Source organism: Phodopus roborovskii, unplaced genomic scaffold (genome assembly GCF_943737965.1).
Source record: "Phodopus roborovskii unplaced genomic scaffold, PHOROB, whole genome shotgun sequence".
NCBI lineage: Eukaryota > Metazoa > Chordata > Mammalia > Rodentia > Cricetidae > Phodopus > Phodopus roborovskii.
Window position 1 is genome coordinate 33,981,849 of NW_026126418.1, and position 24,918 is coordinate 34,006,766.

The following is a 24,918-nucleotide window of genomic DNA, read 5'->3' on the forward strand; positions in this document are numbered from 1 at the left end:
ATTCAAAGAGAGCTTTCAAGATCTAGGGTACTAACAGCTTTTTTACTTAAAAAGCAGATGAATAAATTCTGTAAGCATACTCCAGACAAGTCTGAAGTTAAACCTCATAGCTGTCATCAAGGCTAATCCTGGGAACGCCTCACCCCATCAGGAGTGCTGTCAGGGCAGCATGAACTCCTGTCTAGATTAGGATAGACCCCTGGAGAACACTGAGGTGGTTACCGCCTGCTGGCAGTTAGAGAGTGCTTGTAGTTGCTGCCTGTAAATTCATGGCCTGAATGAACACTGCCAGTTGTGTTGGACATTTTAAAGTGGCGAGGTTGGCTAAACTGTACATCTGTCTGGGTCACTGCACCGCGCCTGTGAACAAAGGAGAGCAACTGCGGGCAGGTGTCAGATTCTTAGCCAAGGCTGAGGCTGGGAGACTGTGAGTTTGAGGCCAGTCTGGGCTCTGTAGAAAGACCAGGACACATTTCAAACAGAGGCTGGGGCAGAAAGGAGGAAAAGAACCCATAAAATGGAATTGCTTCCTTGTTCAGCTAAAGTGATCATTTCCGATTCAAGAGTGTACATGTAGGAGGAGAGGGAAGATGGATCGCCAAGCCTAAAGACCGGAGTGGTGGGAGGAGAGAATGCATGATGGCACACCAACCCCAGTGTACACACACACACACACACACAATGTTTAGAACAATTTAAATAAGATTGTATCAGAGATAAATCAATTTACCTATTTACCTAGTCTTTGGGCTAAATGAACCAGTAATCAAGGAATTGGTAGCTTATTGCTAGATAATTTCCATGTTACTCAGGCAGTTTCAACTCCTTTGTTTTGAAGTGTTGGTTTTCTTGTCTTCTGGAGTCAGCACTACAGGTAAAATGTGCAGTTCTCACCCTTGGAAGTAGCTGTACAGGTTTGGGGGGGGGTGTAGTTCATTGGTAGAGTGCTGTACTTAACTCATGTAGGTTCAGTCCCCAGCATCCCCACCACCACCAAAAAACAAAAACCAGTAACAAATACATTAACTTTAATAAACATGTGGATGTTGAGGAAGTAAGTGCAGAAGCTGCCATGCTGATGTGTTAAGTTTGGGGTGGGAGACGTTTTTTTCTTGTGGCCACCCCCTTTTCGTACAAAAGAGCTTGAGTTTAAATATGAACAAATACTTCTGCTAATACCTCGTTACAGGAAGCCAAAATGGTGGGATCTCAGTAAAACATCAATGTATTGTCCTGCTTTGATGTTTGTTTTGACCTATTAAATACACTGTTGATCACTATTATGCTACTAGGTATGTTTTGGTGGAAATGTACATTTATGTTGATAGTTTAATGATTTAATTACATCGCTGTCAGATGTGTGTGTGCATATATTCAATATAGCTTTATTCTAAAAAGTACAGTGTCAGGTCTTTCTCCAGTTTCACTTTAAATTTCCACATTATCTTATCCCCCACCCCCATACACTAAACTGTGTTCTGAATATTTAAGCTGATTCCAGAATAGCTTTGGCAACTAGTTTCTAAATTGAAGTCCTAGATTTTGGTTCATTCTGTGGAGGTTTTAGAGTGTGTGTAGCTTTGATCTGAATTGGCCTTCCCACACAAAATATCTCCAGTTAATTATTTTACCTCCCCCCACTCATTTATTTAGGGTCTTGTTATATAGCCCAGGTTGGCCTTAAAGTTGATGGCAGTCCTCTTCCCTTAGCCCCCAGAATGCTAGAATTATAGGTATCTGCTCCTTCATCCTATACATTTTTTTTTCAGTAGGAAAGACTAATTGTATATAAACCAAACTTAAAAATTGTTTTCACGAAACCCAAATATTGATAGAGAGTTTCAAGTGAATAGCAGGGTGTGTGGCTTTCTCCTGAGTGCCCTTGTCCTTGGCTCTGGGGTGTGGGTTACCTGCACAGGCAGCACTCGTAAGAGCAATGAAACAGCTAATCTGTCACAATTTGGAAGCAGGGTGTTGACATGTGAAAATGAGGGTCCACATCTATGCAGAATAGAGTTCACTCAGAACTGTGCCCAGCACTCAGTAAATACCAGTATCAGATGCTTTCTAAAACTTAAAGGTCATCGCTTTTTGCCTTATGCATAAAAAGCAGTCCAATTTGGTTCTTGGAGTAATTAAATTCCTTCAAGAAAAAAGTAGGTTCTCAATGCTTAAGTTTTAGGGGAGAGTTGATTAGATTACCAGAAAAAGGAAGGTGAGCAAAATGTAAGGATTTGAAAGAGACCAGAAAACAGCAATTTGGAGGTGGGGGGCAGTAATTGAGCTACACAGGGGCTTTGTTTTGGTTAGTTACTCTTTTGTTTATGGAGCAGCTTTCGAAGTAGGTTGGATGGGGTATGTGCTCCCTAAAAGAGGAAGCCGACAGGACAAAGCTGCTAGAAGGGAATGACCCATGCCTGCAACCTCAATGTGGGGGGGGGGGTGTGGAAGCAGGGGCATTATGAGTTGTTTGCTTGCTTATTTACTTACAATCATAAAAGAGCAAACCTAAGCTGGGCAGTAGTGGCATGTGCCTTTAATTCCAGAGTGTGGGGGGGGGGTGGCGGGGTCAGGCGGTGGCAGAGGCAGGTGGATCTCTGTGAGTTTGAAGCCATCCTGGTCTACAGCACCAGTTCCAGGACAGGCTTTAAAGTATTGGGATGCTGTCAGAGCATATTTTGGTGGCTGCCTCCTGTCCAAGTTCATTTCCGGTAAGATAAGAGCAAGCTACAGACCATTCATTAACTGTCCTACTGTGTTCTCTTGCCTCCTGCAGTCTGATGAGGCTACCTGTGAGTAGGAACTGTGCTCCCCAGGGAGGAGCACAAAGTAGCTCTGGCTTCTCCCTACTGGCTGTTCTCTTAGTATTGAGATCTTTGGAACCTGCTGGATTGGTAGCTCCCTCAGAAAGAAGCCTGGAACTTTGGAGAAGCTGCCCGAGTGTGTCCCTCCGATCCTAAATGACTGATGTGGACACCCCTCTGGGGTGCTCAGCACAGCCTTCCATGTACAATCCTGTACTTAGTGGCTCCAACAGTTTCAGACTTGGATGTAAGCTTCAGGCTCTTAGACGGTTGGAAAAGCCATACATCTTGGGCCAAACATTATGAACGAAGCATCCCATCTGAACTGTGCAGTGTGTTTGTATGTGTTAATTCATCCACTTAGCAGGAGAGCCCAAGGTCTTCTGTAGGACAGGGTAGTCATCAAACTTAGATACTAAAGTTGACAAAAATGAGTGTAGTAAATGTTGACAGTTTTATTTTAGGCACTTCAAAATTTGGTTATTTTATCTACTAATGACCATATTTACAGCTTCTTTTTTTAAAAAGGTATTCAGGAAAAGGATGATGCAAGGTGGGGTGGGTGTCTCCTGTTCGGAAGTCTACTCTTTTTTGCCTTCCATGTTAGTTTATTGTGTGACCATAGTCACTAACCTCTCTGGGAGGGTTCTACATCTGTAAACTGTCTAATAGTCCCTGCCTGGTGGGAACCTAACAAAGTGAGTTAGCACAGGAAACCATGCCCCAGTGCACTAAGGCTTAGGCACCTCCACGGAGGCCATTGGGAGGCCAAAAAAAGGCATGGCAGACTAGGCAGAAGCCAGCGCCTGGTTTCGATACTGTTTTTGAACCCATGTCTGGGTGTGACCTCAGGCCTGCCTGTGACAGGTACACTACAGGCTCCCATGCAACCCTCACCTGCCCTAGCGCACTTACCTTTCAGGAGGCCGCCATCCCTGGAGTACAGCTGGGTGTGTTGGACTCCTTCCTCATTTTGGAAGGAGTTGGCTTATCAACGGGTTTGTTACTTTTTCCTGACAATTTTAGCTCTCCAGTAGGGATGTTTCTTCAGTTTCTAAAGATTCTTAAAACAGGTCATTTATATAGACACATAGTTTCAACTCCTTGAAAACCGCCCCCCCCCAAATTATCAGATCATGCACATCAAGATACAAAATTCCTGGATAGTGACCAAGTTAGTGTAATAAATTTAAACAGCAGCAGGGGCAGGATTATCTTGTGTGTGTCTTAACTCAGTAGCATGTTTACCTTCAAATATATGTATCCTTGCCTTTGGCCAGCAATGTATGTTTTCATTTCTTGGAGATTCAAAGTCTTTGTGGGGAAAGAACTACACTAAAGTATAATTTATTTTGTATTTTTACTTTTTAATTTGTAGAGAAAGGTCTTAACCTTTTAGTAGTCAAAGGCTGATTTGTAAGGGTGACTTAGAGAAAACAATTGACTTTCTAATGGCATGTATAAAACATGCTCATTCTACTAAATGACCACAAACGGGCTTGTCCCATTTCTTGTTCCATGGAGTTCACTCCCTACATTTGACTCCCATCTTTGTAGAAGAAGCCATACTAGGAGATGAAGTCTGGAAACTATAAAGGCTCACCCTAGGAAAGTTCTTGGTTCTGCATTAGTTAGAGGGATAAGTGTGCCTGCATTCATTTAGTGGCCTGGCACTGAAGACGTAGGAGGCGATGGAGTGTCTTGTTTTGAGCATGAAACATGAAACCTTGCATGGCTGTCTTGCCTATTTCCCAGGCCAGGCATGTTGGCGCTAGAATGTTTTCCCTTCTGGTTTAGAGGGTTTGGGTGAAGCCTGATGGAAACATTGCTCCACTCCATTGCCATTTCCACAGGATTAAAAATCAGAGCTAAGCAGGATCCTGGTCTCTGTAAGAAACACTGTTCTGTTCTGTCTGTGTCATTTACCCCTTCTTGGTAATGCTCAGAGTACACCAGTAAAAACAGTAACAACTAGAGCAGTCAGCATGTGACTTTCTCCAGTATCATCAAGTGTAAAGGGCTTGCCTCTCCCGGCACACACAAGTTTTATAGTGTTTTTTTTTTTTTTTTTTTCTCCCCGTTGAATTGAAATGGGGTAATTGGATATGATACACTATGTTACAAGACCCCCCTACCACCCTAGAAAGAAAAGCTTGGTTCTCATCCCATGCAAAAATCTACGCAGGCTTGCAAAGTCTCCTTGGCAACCCTCCAAGCCAGCTGTCCTTGGTATGGGGCCTTAACTGATGGCAGGGCATTTTTGTTTATCACACTTGAGCACATTTGATCATTTAGTGGTTCTGTTCCCACACTTACAGCCACTTGAAGAAGAGAGGCAAGGGAGGACGGGCGCCTGGGCTCTCATACCTCAGACCAGGAGTACTGCTCTTCACTACAGCTGAGTCAGAGCACTACTGTGTCAACTTCAGTGACTTGACAAATGACCCCCATCTGCGTGTAGTCTATACTTGGTGAAAAGTCAACTTCAAATGCATACATAGTCTCCTATATATAGGATCGTGACAAATGTATACATAGTCTCATTTACATAGGATCACAACTTCCCAGACTTAGGGAGCACAAGGAGCAGGAGTCTATGAACCCAGTGGAAAACTGACCTAGAGGACCCTGATGTCATCAACAGAGTAATTGTACATACTATTAGGGTGCAATGTGATAGCTTGGCACATATAGGGCTGGTCCACAGGGTACATTTCCCTCTCTTTGCCATTTATGTCTGGGGCTTTAGAGCATCGCCTTCATAAACACATAATGGGCTCTTAGGGACTTGGCACCCCTCCCAATTGTGACCATGAAATTGCTCTTTCTGTGTTTTGATGTCTAGTTGCTATCTCCATGCTAACTCATCACTTATCCTCAAGATAAGTTTTTCTTCCACCCCTTGGGCTTTCATCCTCTCAGTTACCCGAACAGCCACACCATGCAAAGGACAGATGAGGGCTGAAACATACCCGAATCCTCCCTTGTCCCCTGCTTGGTCTAGAGAGGGTCATGACCAAGATGCAGCAGGAACCCTGCTTGTCCCGGCCATCTCTGACTCTCATCACTTAGAGCTGCACTCATCAGCAGTTCGATACCAGCAAAGTTAGATGTGGACCCTGCCATAGGCCATGAAGCACCAACTCAGTATCTACTGCTGTTTCTACCCTGAGGACTGAACGACACCTGCAGGAGGGATAGGGAGGGCTTGTCGCCCCAGAAGTGTGTGTGCTCATTTCCTGCTTGTCTTGAATGTCTACTCTCTTCCCTCTTTCTGCACCTGAGAGAACGTCTCTCTGTAGGCCATGGATAGAGTGACAGATCGTGCAGGCAGTCTCTCCATCATCTGGGCAGAAACTGCTACCAGGATGCCGTCCGTAGCCTGGCCTCTCAGTAACCAGGCAGAGTACCCGAGAGTGGACGCGGGTGGAGGAGGTGGGATGCTGCACCAGACTCGGTCCCAGCCACGGCCCTCACAGCCTGAACTCTTTTGTACGGATACCCCCGGGATCCCCAGCATCTTGCACCCAGCCAAGCGTTAGTGCTGGAAAGACCCCCACCTTTGCTGGCCACGCCCCGGGCCCTGCACGACCGGCCTGTAGACCCCGCGGCCTCCGACGGGGCGCAGCTTTTCTAAGTTCGCAGCGCCACCTGGTGGCCTGGAGCCTTTCTGGGCCGCCCTGTAGGCGCAGAGACTGGAGCCATCAGGGAATCTACCTGGATTCAAACTCCCACCCAAAGCTCCCCTACGGGGGATGTGACTGGAGTCTCCTAGCCTCGGTTTGAGGCTCCTGAGAAAGAAGGCCCGTGAGGACTCCGAGGAAAGCGCGCCTTGTGCAGTGCTTGGGAGCCTGCCCTCAGATCATCATGTCTCTCTAAATGTGCTCCTTTTCGTCACTAAAATGGTCAGAACAATCGTTTTTCAATATGTATTCAAAACATGTGCATTAAATTAGTAAAAAATATAGTTTTTTCCCATACACCAAGGTTGGTAACACATCCATAAGACTAACTACAAAGCCTGGTAGCCCGAGTGCTAAGTCTCTCTCTCCTTCCCTCTCTCCCTCCCCCTTTCTCTTTCCCACTCCTTCACTATGTCCCTCCCCCCTCCTCCCTTCTCAATCTCTCTTCTACCCCTCCACCTCGTCCTTTCCCTCTCCCTCCATCCTTCCTTACTTAGTAAAGACATGCATTTGAAACGTGAACCTCCTTATCTCATGTTTTACACCTTTAATATCTAGTCACCCCAAAAGAAAACAGCCTCACCGGGTCCGTGGTGGCGCACACCTTTAATCCCAGGCCTTGGGAGGCAGAGGCAGGAGGATCTCTGTGAGTTCGAGACCAGTGTGTTCTGCAAGAGCAAGTTCCAGGACAGACTCCAAAGCTACACAGGGAAACCCCGATGGGGTGGCGGGGGGGGGGGGGAGAGCACACGCGAAACAGCCCCAGCGGGGGATGAGCCCATCATTAGACTGCCAGTGAGCTTCAAGCTCCACCCCTGGTTCAAAGGAGCCTGGCTCTTGCTTTAACGCAGCCCCCTAACCAAGCAGATGGTGTTTGCTGTAACATACTAATTCCTTCTCGCTGAAGAAGCACACGGGACTAACCACCCAACTTAAATGAAACCGTGTTACAGGCATGTGATCCCTGTACCTGAAAGTTAATGGTTTTCTGCCCTTCCTCCAGCCTGTCACTCCAGAGTTGGAATAATTCATTATTATGCTGCTTCCCTGTTTTTCTATTCAGTGGCTTGTTTTGATATTCAAGAAGCCTATAAAGGGACCATTAGCATGCTAGAATATCGGCAGTGTTCATTGCTAGCCAAGCAGGCAGATTCTGCTTGTCCTGGCCTTTGTCACCTCTCCTGTGCTCAAAATCATCTAACTCACCACCTAAGGAGAACATCAGTAACCGGCTGTCCTGGAACTTGTTCTGTAGTCCAGGCTGTCCTCGAACTCACAGAGATCCGCCTGCCTCTGCCTTCTGAGTGCTGGGATTAAGGTCATGTGACATCATACCTGGCTGTCAGTCTAACTTATCTCCCTCCCTGCAGATGTGTAAAAAATAAAAGTTTCAAAAGCTCATCATATAGGATATAGGGCTGGAGAGATGGCTCAGTGGTTAAGAGCACTGACTGCTCTTCCAGAGGTCCTGAGTTCAATTCCCAGCACCCACATGGTGGGTCACAACCATCTGTGATGAGATCTGGTGCCCTCTTCTGGCCTGAGGCACATTTGCTGACAGAACACACACACACACACACACACACACACACACACACACACACACAAAGCTCATATAAACAGCTGCTTCAGGCAGCTGGTAAAGTGTCAGGCTGCAGAGGAGAGGGGAGTGTTTCAGGAGATTCCATCGCATTGTGAACCCCAAATCAAGAGGCAGAGCCAGCAACTAGTTGACAGAAAGTAATCATAGAGTCGGAGCCTGGAAGATGGCTAGAGAGGCACAGCGGAAATATGCTCTCTCTCTCTGAGATGCTAGCAGACAAGTCCAGCAGGTTGCTCTTCAGCCTCCGTGAGCTAGCCAGTTTTCACCTCAGCATCTGACTCCTAGATCTTATTGATAAACAGAATGATAAAGATTTAGTTAAAACTACATTTGCTGCCAGCACCAGGAGGCTAGACCGTTGCCTGAGAAGTGGGCCAGTAACTGCGGAGCTGCAATTACTGGCTGAAACAGCAGTAAATTCAGGTGCAGCCACTGTATCGACAGAAAAAAACAACAAAACAAGGAAACCCACCCTTTCTTAGCAGGTAACATTAAAGGTAAGACCATACTCTGGAAGAAAATGCCTTTGACGGGTTGTTAAAATACGGCGCATGTGTGGAATAAATGTGTCTGTTGCTGACAGAACATGAGGTGGTGTGCAGTGGTGTTCTGACAGCCTTGGGGCACAGGCCCTGGACTCTGAGCTTTGGGAATGAATCATCAGCCATGCTGGGGTAGTGTGGGAGCCCACAAGTGACTCAGTTTCCATCTGGAGTATATTGTGACTTACAAGATATTGGAGTTCAAGCTTGCTTGCTCCAGTCTCATTGAGAGCTGTGAGAACGTTCTGATTAAGCCCATGGGATAGAGTATATTATCTCTCTAATGAGCTACTGATGCCAGCTGTAGGCCCACAGATAGATAATGGCGCTGCTTGCTGCTAGTAGGACTCACGTGACAGATTGTGACCCTGGCTGCTCCTCCATTCAAGGACAGTGCAGGGAGCTGGTCACCTGACTATGCTGCTATCTGTTCTGCTTTGCCGCTCGAAAGTAAACTCGGGGCTGTCCGCTGTGCTGAAAGGCATGGACCAGGCAGCCCTTCCGAATCGATCCTGTGTTTCTGTCTCCTTTTCTTTTATCTGCCTTTTCTTAGTCCTCACACCCCTACTCAGGTAACCAGCTGACTTGTTGGAGCAAGCTCCCACAGGGTAGCACCTGTGAGTTCCCCCATTCCTGGGAGTATCCCTGCCTCATACTCCTGTGACCCCCATAAGCTCACATGTTCACTAAGACAGACTGACCTGGTTTCCTTTGCTCTGTCGTTAGCACCCTACGTGGGGCACATAGGTGTTTGTTCACATTTTCCTTGGAAAAGTCACACAGGGAACTCCCTGGGGACTGAGAGAACCAAAGTGGCATTGGGGGAGTGGTTGTATGTCCCCTGTAGTGGGTGCTGAAACAGCCAGCTGAGGCCCATGTGTGTGAGGGGCCATCCTAATGTGACTTCCTCTTGATGTGTCATAGGGGATGGAGTGCTTTGTTGATGTGTGGGTAGCTGCATACTCCCTGAATGCGTGATGAGATAGGCAACCAAGTCCGAGCCATCTGAGAATGGATCTTCCTTGAGAGAGTGCCAGTGTGACCATCTTCCTCTGCATTAGTGGTCCTCAGCCTTCCTAATGCTGAGATGCTTTAGTGCAGTTCCTCACGTTGGGGGACCCTCAACCATAAAGTTACTTTCGGTGCTACTTTGTAATTGTAATGTTGCTACTGTTATGAATCATAATGTAAACATCTGTGTTTTCTGATGGTCTTGAGCGACCCCTGTGAAAGGGTTGTTCAATCCCTTGAAGGAGTCTTGAACCACTGCTCTACATAGTATGTGGCAGTATGCCTCCTTGATGAATGGGGTGCACTGCCCTAGTGCAGGGCTGACTGGAGGCTAAAGAATATATCACATGGGCTAGGGAGATGGCTCAGTGGTTAAGAACGTTGACTGCTCTTCCAGAGGATCTGGGTTCAATTCCCAGCACCCACATGGCAGCTCACAACTGTCTGCAACTCCAGTTCCTGGGGACCTGATACCCATGGCAAAACACCAATGCACATAAAATAAAAATAAATTTTAAAAAGAACATATTACAATCCCAACACACATGAAAAAGAGAATAATAAGCAGACTGTGGAGGCTGTTTCCTGACCTTCCTCTGCGCAGTCAAACAACTCAGGCTGACGTTCTGTCAGAGAGAACTTGGCTGCATAAGGGAGGCAGGCACCTGCTATCTGCTGCGGAGACCTTTGTTTGAGACAGGGTTTCTTTATGTAGATCAGACTGGCCTCCGACTCACAGAGATTCATGCACCTCTGCCTCCCAAGGGCTGGGATCAAAGGTGTGCGCCATCACTCTCTGCTGCAAGCGGCCCTTGATTTGGTAGAAGAGAAAAGGGAGAGGATAAGATGAAAGTTGCTGTTTCTTACAGCTAGCAGGACAAGGAGTGTGCCAACCAGGTCCTTGCTGAGATCCACAATGCTTGGGAAACACAGGATACAGCACAGGAAGAGCATAGGACGCAAAGTGACAGAAGATGGTCTGACCGTAACACAAAACCCCGGGAAACCCATGACTGGGCATGAGGATGGTTCCGGTTCAGCATGCGACCCTGAACTGCTTGGGTTCAGAAAGCCTTTTTTTTTTTTTTTTTTAAGGTTTATTTTCTATGCACACGAGTGTTTGCCAACATGCACTACGTGTGTGCATGGTGCCCCGCAGAGTTCAAAAGAGACACTGGAAAGCACGGGACTGAAGTTACCAGTGGTTGTGAGCCACCATGTGGGTGATGAGAATCAAATTCCTGCGCTCTCATTCCTGTCCTCTGCATGAACGACAGGCAAGTGCTCTTACCGACTGAGCCATCTCTCCAGTCCTGGGGAAGATATTTAAACAAGGAATAAGGGCTTCTTTTAGCTTGGCCCAGGAAGCTGTGGATATGTGAGTAGATATATCAGCCCGAGTGCAGGAGGAGCAGAGCAGCTAAGTAATAAAACTTCTCATCCCTCCTTGATGGAGACAAGGGCTGCGTAGCCAAGGGGACTCGATCCCTGGTGCTCTGGTTCACCCAGCCATCGGTACACTTGCTTATCACAGGCTAAGGTTCCTATGAGAACTGGGCATTGGAGGGCAACAATGGACAGACCGCTGAGGGAAGTAAGCACCTGGGAGGTGTTTGATTCAGCAGGGACTGTGGACTTGGCAAGGGGCTGAACCCCACAGGGTGGGGGAGGGGAATGTGAACTGTAGAAGAAATGAGATTCTGGATAACCTGTACGATTTAGACAGACATGTAAATTACATACGTAAAATATTAAATCAAGCAAGCTGAAAGGACAAAGCAGACAAAGGTGTCAGTCTGAGATCTCAACGGCTTGACTTAGTGGCTGGCAGTTATCTCCAGAGTGTATTCTCCAGTGTGTATTCTCCTCTGTGAGAAGTATAGTGGGGACAGAGGTTGTTCAGGCTGAGGCCCTTGTAGCAGCCAGGTGTGGCTGACGGCAATGTGGCAAGGGCCATGATGCGGGGTTGGGAGCCTGTCAAAAATTAAGGAAGTGGCTCTAGAGCCAAACATGGCAAATGAGAACGTGGCCCTGAGCTAGGCTGAGCAGCAAAGCCAAGTTAGGACCATCTGGGATGGGGGGGGGGGGGAGTGCACAGCGATCCCAGGGACAGGGAGGAGGTGGCATATGGAAGATGACTGGGTGATGGGAGATGTCATTCTGTATATGTTTCTCATACTGGTTAATAATAAAGCACTGTTGGCCAATAGGAAAGGAAGATAGGAGGGGCTAGGAGACAAGGAGGAAATAGGAAGTAGTAAGGAGGAGTCAAGATGGAGAGTCTGGAGAGAGCTGGACGCCAGCCGCCTCCCCGGTAAGAGAAGGCCATGTGAAGATACATAGAAATGGGTTAATAATTAAAGGCAGAGCTAGCCGATAAGTAACAAGTAACCGGGCCAACAGTATTGTATCAAATACAGAGTCTCTGTGTGTTATTTGGGGCTGGCTTGGTGGCGGGACAAGACCGGGCAGCAGGCGGAAAAAACTGTACTCGTTACAAATGGCGCCCAACGTGGCTAAGAACTTATACTTAAAATTTAACAAAAGCTTAAAAAAAAGGATTTTAGAAACAAAAGAACAGAGACAAGTAAGGTTTCTTGGTATCAGCATTTTTCTCTGTTGGACTCTGCTTTGCAAGAGACAAGCAGATATTTGTGCGGCTCCTTTAAGGGAAGGTTCCTGACTCAGCATAGGGGAAGAAAACCTCAAGGCTTTTAAAAAGCACAGCTAACAATTTATTGGTGTGTATCAGAGTTGGCAATGGCAGTGACCACATCTCCAAGCTGGCAGCATGCTTGCTAGATGGCAGCACAGACAAAGGCAGTGAGCGCAGCTCTCAGTGCTGGCGGTAAAATAGCCGCCTCCAACTTTTATAAACCGCGGCAGAAACAACAAAGACTTTCATTTTAACAATGTTGTTTAACAGATAAAGACTCATGGCCAGACGAAGATAAAGATTTACAGTAAAGACAGATTCATATTAAGAAAAACCTCTAAAGGTTTACAGTGTGTTTTAAAATATATGTAGGCTTGGGAGAAGAAAAAAAAATGGTTTTAAAAAGACAGGGGAGCTGGGTGTGGTGGCACACGCCTTTAATCCCAGCACTCGAGAGACAGAGGCAAGCAGATCTCTGTGATTTGCAAAGTAAACCTGGTATGCAGAGTGAATTCCAGGACAGATAAGAGTTACACAGAGAAACCCTGTCTCAAAAAATAAAAAGTAAAAGAAACAGAGTAATAATAAAGCCACATAAAGATGAAAAGCTCAGAGAGAATCAGGTTACTGTATGCTATTGTGTTGTCTCTGCATTCTTTGACTACTGAGAAAATAACAACAATTGATAAAGGAAATGTTGCTGGATTAATTCAATTTATATATTTTAAAAATGTTTTGACTCAAAAATTTAAGTCTAAGGACAAGTTACTTGGGAAAAGTATTTCTATTTTTGTTTCCACAGAAAATAAAAAGCTGTGGATTTCTTCCAGACTAATGTGGTTTGATCAAGCCAGGCCCCCTGAAACAGAGTTCCTGATGATCCAACATTCAAAACAGCTTGAACAAGGCAGCCATGCAGACTACTGCCATCTTCTCAGGATCCCCCATGACAGCGCCCCTGTCAGCAGGAAGTAGTTTGGAAAGAACGACGCCCAAATTCCCAAATATTGTTTATAAATGTTTGTTTTCATTTAAATGGACTTGGTTATAAATGGTTAATGATCACAACCAATATTCTTTTTAAAGGTAAAAAGGGAATTATGGTATAGATATGGATACTTTGTATTGGAATGGATTTTCATTTATTGATAGAATTTAATGTCAATTTTGTGATATGTATATTTCTCCTCTTGTTTAGGTATCGTGTTTATTGAGCTCAGTTAGAAATGTAATGTACAATGTAGTACTATTATAGATAATTACCTATGATAGTCAAAGCTTAGAGATTAGTTAGGTTTTTCAAAATACACAGAGATGTATTTGAGATGGATAGGCATTCTTCAAACCTTTCAAAGACCTACAGAATATGGCATTTAAAATGGTTTAGGGTTTTACTTGACAATGAGACATAAATGCTCCTGGTAACACCACCTGCGTCAAAAAGGAAGATGGACATTAAAGAAACACGTTATGGAGTTTACTTCCATTATGGCAAGACTAGCCATTTGGACAAGATACTCCTCTTGTCTGGACTGTTTGACTTTGTGATGTATAATCTGGACATGCAGGACTCACAGGAAAGTGACTTCTGATACAAGATGGACATTGCTACAGAGTTCCTGCTTCATGGAAGAATCTGCCAGACAGTCTGCAGGACACAGAGAAAAGTGACTGACAAACTGCCAATACAAGACGACAGTTTAAAGTTTCCTGCTTTGCTGAAGAGTCTGCCAGACACACTATGGCCTATGGGCTGAAGATGGAAGATTACAAAAGAACTTCGGGTGACAAGGCAGTGAGTTGTTTCTGTCATTTCTAGAGTTTATATACTATCCTTCTGTGGTCTTTGATGGAGTTGAAGACAAATAGTTATGGTTATAGTTTTCCTTAGTTAGGTTTAAAGATAAGTTACTTAGACTTTAGACACACAAAGATAGAATAGATGATGGAATATTTTCTTCAAATCTTGCTAAATGTTAATGGAGTTAACTGTGATTCTTATTTGATAACTGTTATGTGATATATTTTGCTATGTTAAGGTTAAAACCCTTCTTTTTATTTAGACAGAAAAGAGGAGATGATGGGAGATGTCATTCTGTATATGTTTCTCATACTGGTTAATAATAAAGCACTGTTGGCCAATAGGAAAGGAAGATAGGAGGGGCTAGGAGACAAGGAGGAAATAGGAAGTAGTAAGGAGGAGTCAAGATGGAGAGTCTGGAGAGAGCTGGACGCCAGCCGCCTCCCCGGTAAGAGAAGGCCATGTGAAGATACATAGAAATGGGTTAATAATTAAAGGCAGAGCTAGCCGATAAGTAACAAGTAACCGGGCCAACAGTATTGTATCAAATACAGAGTCTCTGTGTGTTATTTGGGGCTGGCTTGGTGGCGGGACAAGACCGGGCAGCAGGCGGAAAAAACTGTACTCGTTACAACTGGGTTATAGGGCAATGGGTGGGGCTAACGGTAGTCTCTCATCCCAACACTGCTCTTCTGACCAAACAGCTGATACAAGCGATGACATCTTTTCAGCTGTGTGAGACCTTGCTAAGATTTCTATTTCAGTGTCCCCTTAGCCATCCAAGCCCAACTTAGAACAGTGCTGTGCCTTCAAAGAGCCTGGCTACCCACCGGGAAAAGATTTCTTTATATAATGCTAACCCGAGTGTCTTTACAGATTTGTAAAAGCATTTGGTAGCCAGTGAAGACAGGCTTATGAAGTTTAAGTAAAAGCACTCCGTGTTCACCGTGGAAGGACACTTCCAGGAAACCTAAGGTTGTTGGGTGAAATTCCAGTGCCAGGGAGGCCCCCAAAGCCCCACAGACCATAAGGCTGTGACCACTACTGTTGGTTAAATGCCTGAACTAGGCCATTAAGTCTGTATTGGAGACTACATGCTTTAGGTGAAATACATTAAGAAATAAGGCTGTGACTGAGCTGGAAGCTCTCTAAGCTATTGGAAGGCACCATGAGGGCTGCTAGAAGTGTTTACACCAACAGTCCTCCATGGCTGTAGATCCTCAGAACCCACTTGGTAGGAGAGAAACAACACCCATAAGCTACCCTCCAATCATCTCACGTACACACACACATGCCCCCACACATTTAAAATACCAAGAACTAAAAACTAAAAGCATGCTAAACTCGTCTTAGCTGTTGTAGTGGGTGGTTTGTGAAAACTGGCCTTGAACTCCTGATCCTCCTGCCTCTACTGCCCAAGTTCTGGGGTTACAGGAGTATACCACCATGTCCAGCTAGCTCTCCTTAGGCGGGCAGTCTTTAAGTCTGTGCTTCTGGAACCCAGTACAGGATCTACTGTTGCCTACAAATTACTGGAACTTAGGAGGTCAGTGGCAAAGCATATACCCAGCATGCTCATGGCCCTGGCTTTAGTCCCCAGTTTGATGTTTTCCTGAAGATAAGAATAGTAAGTTTTGTACTCCAAGTAGTTTCTGGGCCAGCCTGGGCCACCGCCCTCCCCATGGGTACTTTCCCTCTTCCCCCAGAGCCTGAGGCTTCATAAATCTCATACATCCCTCCCCAGGATGATTGTCCAGCTTGCCAAGGTAAAGAGCCTTCACTGGAGGAGCTGTTTGACCATCTTATACAGCTTGAAAACTGCTCCCTTGCTCTGCCTGCCTTATACTGCTGTGCTTTCTCTCTAATGAGTGAGGGTGTGTGTGCATACCTGTGTAGACTACAGCTCCATGTCATAGGACCTCCTCAGTCACTCTGCACCTTGTTTTTGAGACAGGGCCTATCATTGTACCTGGAGCTTGCCAATTTGGCTCACCAGCTGCCAGAGAACTTAAAGGATGCCATGTGCTGGGATTGGTGGAGCCTTCTTCATCATTCAGCTTTAAGTATGTATGTGGCTCTGTAAGTGCATCCTGGGAGATGGGCTGGGTTTCTGGTTGAGTGTCAGCAACAGCCACCGCTGTGTCTTTATGCTAGCACCAGGTCAGCCACCAATGAACTGCCTCCGTCTTACTTACGGAATGAGGCTAGCAGATGCATTTACACCACCCAGGAAACCAATTCCACTTGACTTAGCATCTCTTGGAAACTTAGAAAAGCACACCGCAAACTGACTTTAGAGATGTGAAGCATGAAGCACACGTGACGTGCACACGTGCAGATATAACACAAGGAGAAAAGTAAAGCCACTGTAATTTATTGCTGTGTCTATGCTCTCCTGGGGTCGCTATACTGTGAAGTAGCTACACAGTGCAGCACTCCTTTATTTCTCTTTAAATGCCACCTTACCACAGGCATCTAAAGCAACAGCAGCAGCTACAAAATGGTGTCTGAGTAATTCTGAGTTCAGAACAAGATCTGTGTACAGGCGGAATAAAAAGATGTTCAATTAACAGTGTGCCGTGTAACCGGAACAAAACATCGCCAATGGGGAGTTTTGTGTAAACCTGAACAGAGATGCGACTCACAGAGACCAACAGTAAATTCTTGTTTCCTTTTACAGTTTAGTGAGGTGGTCTGTGTTCTTGCAAACAATTTACAAAGTACAATAAACGTTGCGTATGGGCACTAGGCATAAAGTATTTCATTTCCTTACACAAGGGGTAGCAGTGGGACAGGGAACCTAGCGGGCACCCTGCCATCTCGTTCCCGAAGATGTACATCCCAGAATGGCAGTAGATGCCTGGCAGCAAGCCACCCATAACAACTCTTTTTGGTTGTTTAAAATACAAGCACATTCTCACACCCCTCCCTGGCTGTGATTCCACCCCAACTTGGTAGGAGACAAGCCCTTGGCCTTAGAATTATGTACAGGATGCCTACAGATACGGTACAAACTAGTATGAAATCAATGGTGGTCTGCGGTTCCAGACATGATCCTGCGGTTAAATAAATAGACCACGTCGATTGTGAAGATTGGTTCCCGGTTAAGAAGACTCAGAAGCATTTGCATCCATAACTGCAGAGGCAGGCTTCTCGGTGGCTGCTGTGGAGTCGCCGACTCTGTCCTCAACAGTGCTGGGGACTTTGGAAGCAGGGGACATCACATCCACAGTGAGTGAGGAGGCAGCCTCTGCTTTTGCAGTAGTCATGACAGGGTCAGAAGGTGGGCCCGAGGCAGGGAGGGAAGACAGTGGCTCCCCTGCGCTGGCTGCAGAAGAACCCTCTGGAACCAAAGGGAATGACGGGAGAAACTCAGACGGCATGGGGAGAGGTGCAATGCCAGGTAAGTTTCGGGGAGGCAAGGTGGGAAGAGGTGGCAAACCTAGGACAGAAACAGCAGAGATCACAAATCCTCCCAGCACCCAGAGCGCCGCTCGCTATCAAGCTCTCTATCCGCCTCATCTAAACCTGCAGCTGACGAGGGACAACGCAAGCCACCACCTCTGATGGGAGGCCAGGGATTTCCAAACCCCACGTGCTGTAGCCCTGCATGTAGGGCGTCTGCCGATGAGAAGATCCTTTCTGAATGATGGAAAGCAGCACCTCATGGCATTCGAGGGAGCTAGCTGGATGTGAGAGAGAGGATCCAATTACAGCTGCCTATTGTCAACTAACAGGAAGGAGCCATGGAGGAGCAGTGAGGGCGGCCTCATGGAAGCCACTGCACCTGCAGAGGCCCTGAGACAGACAACTATTTATGCTGTTCTTAGTGGGTTATCCTGGAGCTTTCCACAGCAGGAAGAGCAGAGGGAGGGCAGATTGCACAGTGTATGTCGAGGGTACCACTGGCAGGAGCGGGCATAGGCTTCTTCCTCCTCTTCATAAAAAAGATGGACACTGACTGGAAGTAGTGCAATCTGCTAAGCTGACCCCTGCTCTTAGAGCTTGCTGCATCTCAAGACCTCGGGGACCAAGACTGCAGGCACCAGGGAGGAGCAGTGTGGTGTGGTGAACGTGGCTGGGCTTCTCTTTTCTTCAGCCCTGGCTGAGCCCGTGTCCACCTGATGAGTGTACACATGGGGAGGATTGCAAATTTGTTGGAAGTATGACAGTGACAGCGAATGTTTAGTGCAGTGGGATGGATCACTGCAGTGTCACGAATGGGCAGTCACCAGGGTTGTCAGCAGGAGCAGATGGGTGCTGCTGTTTCCTTTTCACTTGGACACAAGGTCTGAGTACCACTTGTTGGCTGCTAGTCCTCTCAGTCGCTACTATAAACACCTGTCGACAACAGACTGCTTAGCTGGCATGGGGGTGCAGGCCTGTGATCACGCACTTGAGAGGCCGAGACAGGAACATACTCCATTTGAGGCTAGCCTAGGAGCCACACAGTGAGGCCCCTGTCTCAGAAAAACAAACACAACACAACGGGCCTGGGCTGCACAGAGCAGGCACCAGCATTCCCTGTGGGCTGCAGTCTCAAACAGCAAGTGAGAAGAGGGGGTTCGTGCATCTCTAGTAAGTGAGCTGCACCACATCATCAAATTCAGTGCCGGCTGCCACCCCAGAGAGAAAGGGGGGAGGCAGCAGGCAGAGTCACAGACCCCTTTCCTTCCTCCTCTTCATAAAAAGATGGATACCGATTAGCAGTAGTGAAATCTGCTAAGCTGATTTGCTCTGTCTCGAAAAGACTGAACTGGAGGCCTCGCTTTCCTGAATAGTTTTTATTAGCAATGTCCTAGGAGGGTAAGGCATGCAACATACCCGGGTTCCCGAGTTCCGGCAAGCCGACCCCTGGCACGATGTGCGGAGCAGGGAGGTTGAAGTTGGGAAGGTTGGGGAGGTTAGGCATCCCTGATGGCAAAGGCATCAGACCTGAGTAGAGGGTGAGAAAGAACACAGGTAAGTCACCTACCTGAGGAGAAAGATCCTTATAGGCTGATAAAAGTACTCCCTTCTTCAAAATTCCAACAAGGTTCACTTAGTAAGTGATAGCTAAATGTCACATAACATGTCCTGGTATCTGTGTGATTAGGCTGTGAAGCCAGCAAAGGTTAAAACAAGGAACGATTGCCCCTATGACCCTGGACAAGAGAGATGGTTCCAGTAGCACAGTGCATGGAGAAAAAGCTCATTTATTGTAGCAGCTATGCAGGAGGCACAACTGGACTTTTCTTTGATGGCAGATGTTGTGTCTCTGGTTTTCTTTTGAATATGTACTAATTGAGATTTGCAAAAGCAGGAATGAACACCCTCAGGGTACACCTATCAACTCGAGCACCACACACTAACGGCTCACCACGCTGCCCCATCATTCTGTGTGAGCGCATGTGCAGTTCATGGCTGACTATACCTGCACATAGACAATGGGAGCTCTGTAATGCAAGACCCTGACAACCCACAGTCTCATCACTGAAGTGGCATCTCATTGTTATCAGCTAGACAACAGGACTCGATCTGCACCGGGAACACTAAAGAGAGCACACACCATTTTAACACAAGCTACTCAAGGCCTAAATGAGGAGCCTGCTTAGCCAGGACAGCCACACGAGGTGAGACCAGCTGGCACTTGTTTGCCGCTCTGCAGAGGACAGCAGCACACGCTCTCCTGTCACAGGGCCTGCAGTGCTAAGAGTTTCCAAAGCAAACACCATTACCGAACACTGTCTAGTCTGCTGCTTACTTGATAATGTAGTAGCTGGGTTCATTGGTGGCACAGAAGCAAGGGACGGGTTTACTTGTGTCAACAACGGTACAGTTGGTACACCTAAAATAAAACACATTAAAATAACTTTAAACCAGAAAGTGAACAGATCATATACAGGAAGACACTGTTCCATCCCTCACCGGGGCCGGGTCTCAACTGCTGACTGAATCCTTTGCTATCTATGCATCACCCTTCAGAGTTGACCCACTAATGGACAGCCCTGACAGACACCTTAGCCACAGCCTGCTGACAGGAGAGAAAGCTGGATAGCCTCCCCTGAGCACTGGACAGGAAGTCTGCCACTGACTAAGATGGGCTAGGTCCATAGCAGGCTCATGCAAACAGAGAGAATGACTGGCTTCCTTCAAGCTCAGGCCAACACGTCCCCATCTGTAGCAATAGTGACTTGTGGTAACAATCTCCATGTGCACACGATCCTTGGGAGGCTATCTGATAGAGACCTAACTACGGGCATTTACCACTTATTCATTCAAGGGGAGGCTTTCTGGTGTCAAAATAATAGTACTACATACTGGACATTCTTAATGAAAAACCCAAAACCAGGTAATCCCAAATATGAAGCTTTTTTAGAGCCAACATGATTCTGCAAGTGAAAAATCCCACACCTGACCTCGTGTAAGAGATGGGAGTCAAAATGCAGGCAGACTACAAGTACATACAGATGATCTTCAAGCTCCAAGTGTGTGTTTGAAACAAATGCACCCATGTTTAGGCTTAGGTTCCAAGCACATGGTATCTCATCACTGAGTCTGCTGACTCAGTGTTTCAGGTAGGAGAGTTCAAGCTGCCATGTGGAGCCAGGCTTCTCTCTTACAGATATGTTTACGTAGACAATAGGAGTGAACTGTGCCTAAAAGGATGAGCCAACCACATGTAGCTGTCTTATTTACTTGTGTATGAAGTGTCTTCCTGAAGAAACGGGAGACATGCAAAAGAGGACCGAGGGGTTGGGAGGAGGAAAGGAAAGAAAGCAGATGAAGAAAAAGACAGCTTAGCCACAGCACTGCAAGAGTTCTAGGAACCCACACTGCATAACTCCAGTACTGGAAACGCCTCTCTTTTCTGGACCACACTGTTACTAGTGTGTGTTTGTTAGGTGGTAACATACAATAGGGATGCTGTAGCAACTTTATACTTATGTCTTAAATCTTGGCTTTAAGAAAATGAAAACAGGGGCTGGAGGGATGGCTCAGTGGTTAAGAACACCTGTTGCTACAGCAGAGGACCTGGATTTGGTTCCCAGAACCTACATGGTAGCTCACAACCATCTGTAACCCTAGTTCCAGGGGACCTGATACCTACCCTCTTCTGACTTCTAAGGGCACCAGGAGTATGTGTGGTACACACATGAAGGCAAAACATTCATGTACACTAATAATAATAATAATAATGATGATGAAAATAGCCTGGATCTGCTTCAAATTTTATTTCCTAATAATAGTTTTCATATTACATATCTTTCCTTTTAAAGGATAAATCCATTCTTTGTATTAAAAAAATAACTGACTGGACCTAAGCCTGGAATTGTAATCTGGGGCCATGGATGGACTTCACTAAGTCTGGGAAGCTCCTAATAGTTTTGGAGAAGAGGGTTCTTTGCTGTTATCACACTTTTTTTTTTTTTTTAAAAAAAATTATTTATTTTACATGTACAAGTGCTTTGCCTGTATATATGTCTGTGTACCTTATGTATACAGTGTCCTCCAAAGCCAGACGATAGTGTTGGATGCTCTAGGACTGGGGTTACAGCTGGTTGTGAGCTACCACGTGGGAGCTGGGAATGGAATTTAGGTCCTTTCCTCTGAAAGAGTAGCCAGTGCCCTTAACTGCTAAACCACCTCTCTGGTTCCGTTTTCAGATCCCTAAAGGAGTGGATGGATGAGTGGGTGGATGGGTGGTTTGTTCATGCATTTGAGCTAGAGCATACCCACTGTCTGCTTTATACTGTTGTAGGCCCTTGTCAGTGGGAAGTCACAGAAACCTCAACCTTTCAGAGGGCAGGTGGAGGCAAGGAGACAAACACCAAACAAGAAGAAACTATGCCTTATATGGTGATATACTTTCTGAAGACAAATAGAAACATCCTAGATACTCCTCAACTGATGAATGGGTAAGAAAATGTGACACAGCCTGACAGTAAAACATTATGTAGTAATTAAAAAGAACTACAATAATCTTTGAAAATATTACATTAAGACCACGAAGCAACGAAGCAGTCACAAGACCATAAATATTATATGAAATATCTATACTGGGAGGCAAGCTGACAATCTTCAGAAACCAGGGAGTGACTAGTGTTTAGTAGAGGGCTTCTCTGGGGCATGGGAGAGATGAAGTGTTCCCAGTTGATTGAGGGTGTACAACTCTGCAAAGAAACTAAAATCCACTTAAAGTGGGTGAGTTGTATGGCATGAGAATTCTCTCTCCATAAAGCTGTTAGAGATGACGTTAAACTAAAATGAAAAGACCCACCTCAGGAGGACCAAGAATAAAGACGCGGAGGGAACCAGGTGTACGCTCTAACAACGAAAGAGTATCTCTTCACACCCCTATGTCTAAGCAGGAAACAAACACCTGCTGAACAAGCAGAGCAGTTGGAGAAGGGTGGGGTTTCAACCCTGCAAATGTGGAGTCTAACAGTAGCCCAGGACCTATCTACCATGCAGAGGCGAGTGAAATGCTGAGTCTGACTCATGCGCTTTTCCAGGCAGGTGCTGTCTGTTATTGCAGAGCACACTGGCCGCTTCTTGAGTGTCCATGAACTTGGCAGGAGGAAGTAGCCTGCTAATGGAGTGCAGCTCTCCATACCTGTACTGAGAACACTGCTGACAGCTGGTGGAGCTGAGCTAATAGAAAGTCCAGACAGACTCTGCTCAATTCCTGCAGCTCCCGGTGGTGACAAAGATGGGGGGCTAACCGAGGACAGCTGGACCTAGTAAAAAAAAAAAAAAAAAAAAGGGAGGGGGGAAGAGTTACTTAATAATTAGTTGAGAAACCAGCTGGAAATCTTGACCCCATATTCATTTCTCCAATCTTGAGATTTCTAACTTCTCACAGCATCCATTCTTCTCTCATGGCAACCTTACCACTTTTCAGCAATCTGGTCTCTAGACACGTCAGAGTCCCTGTATTCAGTGTCACGGCTAACTTTGTCATGACTCTCTGCTGTCTCATATTGCATTCTGCCCTGTCCCTGGTGGCCACGTGACACTACAGTGGCACAAGAGAGGGCAGCAGAATCAAAGGGAGCTACCTGGGCTGTGGCCCTGGGCCTTGCAGGCATGGGAAGTAAGGAAAGGCGGGACTTCTCCGTAGCTGGAACTGGGACAGGCTGAACCAAGCAACATGCCAGGGGTCTGGCGAGATGGCAACAAAGGCAGCAAGCACTTGTAGACAACCGAGTTTGGTTCCCCACCCCTACACTGGGCAGTTCACAACTGTATGTAACTCCAATTCCAAGAGCTCCAAATCTTCTTCTGGCCTCTTTGGGTGTGTCTTACACACACACACACACACACACACACACACACACACAACCCTGACCCTGCCTTTCCATCTTCTTTTCAGGTATGTGATTTTTATGTGGCCATGTTGAAAGGAGAGGTAACCTTAAAAGCTCTGCAAGCCATAGAATCCCTGGTCAATTTCATCAACTTCCACTGAGCAAACTGTCCTCTGTGCTAATGATCTCAAACCTGCACACCTAGTGCTGTGTTCTCCAAGGGCCAGCAGCACACACCTAACTCCCTCCAGATGTACAAGGACCTCAAATTCAACATGATGCTTAATGTGCAACTCATCACTGCCTGCCTCAACTAATGCCACCACCACATGCTTCCACACACAGAAATAACCACACCGTAAGATTATCTTACCTCCGTAAACCCATCCTTAAGGGGAGTAATGGGTGTACCAGTCATTTGTCCTGGAAGGGAAATTTTCTTTCCTTCTTCAAACGGGCGAGTAGGTATTCGGTGCAAATAACCATAGCCAATGCCACATCCAAGGCTAAAAAAAAACATTTTCTTATTGTCATAAAACACAACTTGCATTTCTTTGAGGTTTTAAAACATTAAGCCCATGCATTTCCTCCCCTCCTTTGTTTTGTTTTATTTTGTTTTGAGACTTGGGTCTCATGTAGTCTGGACTTCTGATCCTCATCCTGTATTGATCTGCATTTCCATTCTGCCATCTTCCCAGAGGTCTCTGGGGTCGACCCTGCATATGCCTATGCACACTACTCTTAGTTCCTACTTTTCTTCAAACATTTATTACCATACAACACAAGGCATGTTTGCTGTTTAGTTTCTCCTTCTATAGAATATTAAGGTCTATAGGAACAGTGCCCTTGCTTTTTATTGCCTTAACATTCCTGGCCCTAGGCAGACACCTAATAGTTACCTGCTGTATAACCACACCCTGCCTGACCACTGAAGAGCTCTAAACATGTCCACATGATGGCATCATTTACAGAGCATAGTACAAGCCACATACGTATATCTGATGCCATTTCTTCTCGGTTTTCTGCCCACTGCCATCAGAGGCAGCCTTCTAAACAGGAGCACTCTGCTTCTTTGCAGTCCATCTCATTTCTCCTCCTTCTCTGGGGTAATTTACCTGTCTCTGTGCAGTGCTGCTGGAACTATCAAGCAGCACTCTTTTCTGCCAATCCAACAGAGCTGCTCATGGCCAAAATCACCTGACCTACTTCTACCCAGAGCTGAAAATCTTAGAAATGAAACAAAAACTGGAAATAGGTTCATTGCTTCATCAATGGAATGCTAGAGATGTTTCAAGCTTTGCTTTTCTACACCTGGGTCTTCAGCTGTCTCTTTTGCACATGTATGTATGTCTGTCTGTCTGTCTGTCTGTCTGTCTGTCTGTCTGTCTGTCTGCCTGCCTGCCTGCCTGCCTGCCTGCCTGCCTGCCTGCCTGCCTGCCTAGTATGGTGATAGCTTCCCACATTTTGGAACCAATGAATGTTTACTTACATAGTATCACAGTCCCAGAGCTCAAAGTAAGCCAAATCT

At 46.1% G+C, this 24,918-nt stretch overlaps 1 protein-coding gene across 1 annotated transcript in view; it reads right to left on the reverse strand.

The window, feature by feature from the left end:
• Window positions 1–16,453: 16,453 nt before the first annotated feature.
• The window catches only part of Gorasp2 (golgi reassembly stacking protein 2), a 29,916-nt gene continuing 21,451 nt past the window's right edge, over window positions 16,454–24,918 (reverse strand). The window contains exons 6-10 of the mRNA XM_051184510.1: window positions 23,764–23,896; window positions 22,697–22,820; window positions 19,844–19,927; window positions 18,925–19,035; window positions 16,454–17,542 (exon numbers count right to left, since the gene is read on the reverse strand). Of these exons, the coding sequence (XP_051040467.1) occupies window positions 17,205–17,542; window positions 18,925–19,035; window positions 19,844–19,927; window positions 22,697–22,820; window positions 23,764–23,896 (790 nt within the window). The 3' untranslated portion in view covers window positions 16,454–17,204. The remainder of the gene's footprint in view (window positions 17,543–18,924; window positions 19,036–19,843; window positions 19,928–22,696; window positions 22,821–23,763; window positions 23,897–24,918) is intronic.